Source organism: Galeopterus variegatus, unplaced genomic scaffold, assembly GCF_000696425.1.
Source record: "Galeopterus variegatus unplaced genomic scaffold, G_variegatus-3.0.2 Scaffold26, whole genome shotgun sequence".
NCBI lineage: Eukaryota > Metazoa > Chordata > Mammalia > Dermoptera > Cynocephalidae > Galeopterus > Galeopterus variegatus.
In genome coordinates, this window is record NW_007726137.1 from 991,136 (window position 1) to 997,821 (window position 6,686).

At 41.0% G+C, this 6,686-nt stretch overlaps 1 protein-coding gene across 1 annotated transcript in view; it reads left to right on the forward strand.

The window, feature by feature from the left end:
- LOC103587734 (transmembrane emp24 domain-containing protein 11) overlaps positions 1–4,839 on the forward strand; it is a 43,560-nt gene extending 38,721 nt beyond the window's left edge. Inside the window, exons 3-5 of the mRNA XM_008569275.1 lie at positions 2,772–2,897; positions 3,634–3,780; positions 4,636–4,839. Of these exons, the coding sequence (XP_008567497.1) occupies positions 2,772–2,897; positions 3,634–3,780; positions 4,636–4,785 (423 nt within the window). The 3' untranslated portion in view covers positions 4,786–4,839. The remainder of the gene's footprint in view (positions 1–2,771; positions 2,898–3,633; positions 3,781–4,635) is intronic.
- Positions 4,840–6,686: the final 1,847 nt, after the last annotated feature.

The window sequence follows — 6,686 nt, forward strand, 5'->3', positions numbered from 1 at the left end:
CCAATAAACCTCTCAGCGGATTTCTCAGGAGAGACCCTACAGGCCAGAAGAGAATGGAATGATATATTTGGAGTGCTGAAGGAAAAAGACTGTGAGCCGAGAATTGTGTATCCAACAAAACTAACCTTCAAATACAAAGGAGAAATAAAGTCTTTCCCAGACAAACAAAAGCCAAGGAAATTCATCAACATTAGACCTGCCTTACAAGAAATGCTACAGGGAGTTTTAAAATATGAAAGAACATGATGCTAAGGAGCAGCAAGAAGACATTTGAAGATGCATAACTCATTAATAAAGTAAATTCAGACAACCTCAGAATACTCCAGTGTCATAAGGGTGGTAAACAAACCACTTTCATCCTTAGTATGAAAACTAAAGGACAAACTTAACAAGACACTAACATATACAAGAGAAAGACAATATTAAAAGACTTATCTTGAAACCAAGTCCACTTTCCAGTGCCACTTCACAGGTAGTGCAAGGGCCTTATAACAACATATTATTCCTAACTCTTCCTTCCTGTCCCTTGTAGCATTGCTGGCATTCATTTTGCTTACACATAAACTACAATCATTGGATACATTGTTGCTATTATTTTGAGCACATTATGCTATATAAGAATGAGAAAAAGAAATATGTTTATTTTACCTCCACTTATTTCTTTTCTAAAGCAGTCACTTCCTTTATGTAGATTTGAGTTTCTGACCTACATCATTTTCCTTTTTCTGAAGAATTTTTTTTAACACTTCTTGCAAGTCAGATCTACCAGCAACAAATTCCCTCAATTTTGTTTGAGAAAGTCTTTATTTCTCCTTAACTCTTAAAGAATAATTCCATAGGATACCAAAGTCTAGGTTGGTGGGTTTTTCCTCTCAATACACTAAATATGTCATTCTACTCTCTTCCTTGCATGGTTTCTGAGAAGCCCGAGATAATTCTTATCTTTGCCCGTCTATAGGTAAGATTTTTTCCTCTGGATCCTGTCAAGATTTTTTCTTTATCTTTGATTTTCTGCAGTTTTAATATACTATGCCTAGGTGCAGGGGGGTGGGGGGGGGTATTTGTTTTGGGCATTTATCCCACTTGGTGTTCCCTGAGCTTCTGGGACCTGTGGCTTAATCTGACATTAATTTCATGGAAATTCCCAGTCATTACAGCTTCAAATATTTCTTCATTTTTCTCTTTCTTCTCCTCTGGTATTCCCATTATGTGTAAGTTAAATTTTTTGTACTTGTCCCGCAGTTCTTGGATATTCTGTTCCTTTTTGTGTATGTCTCTTTTTTCTCTTTGTGTTTCTGTCTTGGAAGTTTCTATTGATATATACTCAAACAGAGATTCCTTCCTTAGCTGTGTCCAGTCTACTAATGAGTCCACCAAAAAAATTCATTTGTTACAGTGGTTTTTAAAATCACTGTCATTTCTTTCTTAGAATTTCCATCTCTCTGCTTACATTACCCATTTTTTCTTGCACGTTGTCTACTTTTTCCACTAGAGCCTTTACCATATTAATCATAGCTTTTTAAAAGAAATTTGCAGTCTGATCATTCTAACATCCTCACATCTGAATCTGGTTCTGATGCTTACTCTGTCTCTTCAAACTGTGTTTTTTGCCTTTTACTACACCTTCTAATTTTTTGTTGAAAGCTAGATATGATGTGCTGGGAAAAAAGAACCCAGTAGTGGTTTCCACCGAGGGTTCTGCTTGTGGGTTTCTGCTCTGGTAAGTTGTGATTCTTTGTATCCACCTGTCTGCATGTCTCTCCAATTTCAGGGTCAGCAGTTTGCCTTGTGACCTCAATTCTCTGATGGATCTGAAAAGAATTGTTGATTTTCAGTTTGTTCAGCACTTTAATTATTGTTAGGATGGAGTGACAACTTCTAAGCTCCTCCATGCCAGACCAGAATTCTTATACCTGTTTTTTAAATGCAAAACAAGATAAAACATACTAAGCAGAAAAGTTCCCTAACAAATAAAATCCCTACTACCAGCTTGGTGAGTGTTCTTTGGAATCTTTCTCTAGGCATACAGACACATATACAAGGGTACTTCAAAAAGTTTGTGGAAAAACAGAATTGAAAGATAATACAAATCCTTCTGTGAACTTTTCAGGACTCCTCATATATGCAGATATACTTTTACAAACAATCCTTTTTACAAAAATAACATCTTATACACACTGCTGTACCACAGGATTCCATGAACACCTTTAGTATAGATATGGGTCTAATATTTTCTTTCACTGCTACATAAGTTTTCTTTATTTGGGTTTGCCTAAATTTATTTAGTCAATCCCCTACTGGAAGGCATTGTTTATTTCAAGTGCAACTCTGCTATTACAATAACATCACACTGAGTATCCTCTTGTATATGACTTTGTCTACTCATGTGTTTTCATAGAATAAGTCTATATAGGTAAAATTTCCAAGTCAGTGATCATATAGATTTTAATTTTCAATATATACTACTAAACTGCTCACCAAAATGGTTGTTCAATTCACATTCCCACCAACAGTATTTGGAGAGTGTTTATTCCTCCATGCTATCCCTGGGTACTTTTAAATCTTTGCCTATCTGACAATGAACAAGGATGTCTTACAGTGGTTTGACTTTTTTTATTACTAGTAAAGATGAATATTTTTCCATGTTTATTTGCCAATTGATTTATTCTTTAGGAAGTACACAATTTTTTACTGATTATATAAGAGAGATTATTTTTAAGAATGAAAAGTATAGAATAATAAACTTAAACTGTGGAAATTCTCAATCCTAGGTATTATTGTCAAAGTTATATGGCCCGCAAGGAACATTCTATTTTACTTCATATTCACCTGGTGAACACATCATTTGCTTACGATCTAATTCTACAAGGTCTCTGTCATTTGGAGGGAGGAAGCTGGTAAGTATATGCCTCCCATGTCCTCCTCGGTGAACAGTGTCAGCACTATTCAAGCATAACATTGGTATGCAGAACCATTACACGCAGACTGCCTAGAAACTTATTAAAGTCTTGTGCCCAGATCTCAGTGCAGCAACCAAAGAGGGAGCTGGAGAGCTTGGAAGGGGTTCAAAGGAGAGCCACAAAGTTGATTAAAGGGTTTGAAAAATAAGAGCTGTGAGGGAAGGTTAAAAGAACTGTGATTATTCAGGCTTGAAAACAACTGAAGGCTGAAGGGTGAATTAATAATAGAATTCTAATAAGTAAAACTCTTACACGGTAGATGGAGACTGGCTATTTTCTAAAGGTGTTGAGAACAGGCAAAGAGAATTTATACCTTAGCATAAGAGATTTAGTTATATGTAAAGAAAATTTTCCTGATAGCATTAACCAAATATTCTCAGCACCAAACGTATTACCTAATAGTAAGTTTGATGTTCAGGAAGGTATAAATATACTTTCAGATCAGTAGGTTACCACTCAATGAGATATTATTACAAGTAAGACTACTAGGTAGAATAGGAATAGAGTGGCAGCAAGGAATAAAAGGTCAGGAATGAAGTGGTGCCCCACTCAGGAAAAGGGGAGAAGGGGGAGAGGAGGGGGGGGGATGGTAGGACACAGTAAGAGAAAGTAAGAAAAAAGAGTGGAGCTGTTTCAAAAACATGCTGTTTCTTCCTTTTTACTGTTTGTACAGCGGATCCACTTAGATATCCGAATTGGAGAACATGACCTTGATGCAGCCATTGCTCAAGCAAAGGACAAAGTTAATGAAGTTGCTTTCAAGCTTGAACATCTAATTGAGCAAATTGAGCAAATAGTCAAAGAACAAAACTATCAAAGGGTCAGTCGCCTCCTCAGCTTGTCCTATCTCTTCGCGCCAGGAATGCACTTCTCAACACAGAGCTCCTGCACCAAGGGAAGGACAAACTGCCTGTTCCTCAGTCTTTCTCTGTGAGCTAGAATGGTGTGGACATGCAGTGAGTGGGGAGAGACCAGTCTATCTTCCCTCTGTCTGCTGGACCATGAGCTCCTCTAGGAAAGAGGACTGTGTATCATTCACCCTTTTATTCCCTGTGCTTAGTGAAGTGGCCAGAAGCAAAGGATATGAGTTGAGAGAATGAATAAATAGATGCTTCCAAATGACCCTGCATGTTTGTAAAGGATCAAATATAACCACTTTCTAAACCACAATTTTGTTTTTATGACCTTATTTGTTTTCTGAGTCATTGTGCTCAATGGACACTGACTAGACTTGGGCTCATATCTCTACCACTCACTCACCTTGTGTTACCTCTAAGCCTCAGTTTCCTTGTCTGAAAAATAAGGATGGGTGTGATAATTAGATAAGGCATGCAAGTGCCTCACATAGTGCTCAGCATGAAGACTCAAATGATGAAAATCTATCACTATTGAGTAATGTTCACTTTGCCTTATGGTAGCAAATAAAACGTATAAAGTTATAGATCAAGTTCCTGGTATTTTACACCAAAATACAAAGATGTGTTTTATAAGGTTGGTTTTTACTCTCTATACTTGGCTAAACAACAGACTCTGGCCTAGAAAATCAGATACTGCACTTTGGCTTAAGATATTAATTGGGTAATATTAAATCTTGAATGCACACAGCAACTTTCCCCTCAAAATCATGTGTACTAAATGTGTGCAAACTAAACCTGTCTATTTCTCTTCCACTTAGGACCGTGAAGAAAATTTTCGAATGACCAGTGAAGATACAAACAGCAGTGTTTTATGGTGGGCTGTTGCACAAACATTAATCTTTACCTCAGTTGGAATTTTCCAAATGAAGTACCTTAAAGACTTCTTTGTGGCTAAGAAACTTGTTTAAAATATTATCAATAAAGACAACTTGCATAACATTTGAATTAATAAATAAAAATACACGCATAAATGTATATTACTTTTATGATTTCAGATATCAGAAGTTGAAATTACTGTTATAGCATTGTAACACTTATGTTATTTTACCAATGTAGCTTCTGAATTTGATAGAATAAGTACATCATCTTATTCTTATATTAAACGCAGTATAGATCAGCACTGTCCTAGAAAAATAAAATGTGAGCCACACAAGTAATTTCAAGTTTTATGGTCACCACATTAAAAAAGGGTAGCTTTGGGCCGAGCCCGTGGCGCACTGGGGAGAGTGCGGCGCCGGATCCTATATAGGGATGGCCGGTACGCTCACTGGCTGAGCGTGGTGCGGCCGGTCTCAAAAAAAAAAAAAGGGTAGCTTTCCTGCCTCCCATGCTGTGGTGGTGATGCGCTGTGCTTCGGGCTTGGGGCTGGCAGGTGGCTGGGCCTCATGGCCATGTGCCCTCCCACCCGGGAGGCCAGGCAGGGGAGGGCAAGTGCCCTGAGCCTGATGAGGCACCAGCAACAGCCGGGCCAGGTCTGAGGGTTCCAGTCCATGAATGCGTGGAGGACAGCGGCCTAGCCTCGGCCTCATTCTCCTAGGGACCTCAGGAGGGCCCGAGGTGGCCTTCGGCCTGCGTTCTCCTGCCTGGAAATGCGGAGATTAGTTTAGGTGGATTTATGTTCATTGATCGTCGTGTATACATGCCAGGGAGTTTGCAATATAAGCGATTTTTTTGTGTGTAAGCGGGAAGGGCCCCACCGTGTATCTGCCTTTATACCTGCCCTGCCCCAGCGTACAGTAAAGTAACTCAGTGTAGAAGCCAACTGCCATTTAAGGTGGAAAGTATCACAACTGTGTACAGGTGCAGAACTTGGTGGAAATTGAATGAGTATCGCCAACCTTGCAGGTGAAAAATGGGTCCTTGAAGTACAGGCACCTGCTAGCTGCATACCATCCAGGAGCACAGAGGTGACTTCAAGGATATCCTTGCTGAGGATTCTGAGAATCTGATCTTCATAAGAGTTGCTTGGATCACTTAAAAATGTTCAGGAGCCTGAGGAGTACTGAAATAATTACCTTTGGATAGTCCACAAATATACATTTATAACGGTGGAGATATGAATAAATATATTTAATGTGAAAAAAGGTAAAAATCTTAGTACCACCTATTTAACCCAACATATCAAAAATATTATCACTTTAACACGCCATCAATATAAAATTATCAATGAAGCGCTTCGCATTCTTTCTCATACTGAGTCTCGGAGACCCCAGGTGTACTTTGCACCCACGTCTTACCTGGACTTGGAGCAGCCGCACCTCAAGGGCTCAGGGTCCCTCGGGCTCACGGCTACAGCCCCGCACGCAGCAAGCGCGTCTTTTCCCTGCTGCATCCTCTCAGAAAGTCCCCCTGAAACCCTGCTGTCACCTGCCTCCCACAAGGGAACGGCCGGAAGCGCCCTCTGAACGCACGAGCCGCAACCCACACGTGGACGGCCCTCTGGGACCCGGCCTCACGGGCCAGGTGTAACTTCTACCAAACCTAACCTTCGCCTACTTCTTTAACTTTTAATTTCGAGACCATCATAGTCTCTCTGGAAGTCGCAAACACAGTCGCGCAGTTCCCCGCTTCCGCCGCCTCCTACTTTCAGAAGGGATCTTTGTCCCTGGGTCAAGCCCCGTCCCCGGCCCGGGCCTCCTCCCCGGCCTCCTGGTCCTCCATCCCCGCCGCACGGTGGGCCTGGAGGCCCGGCCGGGGTCCGCCCCGCCCTGCACGGCCCGCCGTGGCCCGCAGCCGACCGCAGTAGCAGATCCTCAGACGCGGGCGGGGCTTTTCCGCAGCGTGGCCGCCTCGCTCCGCGCCTGCGCCA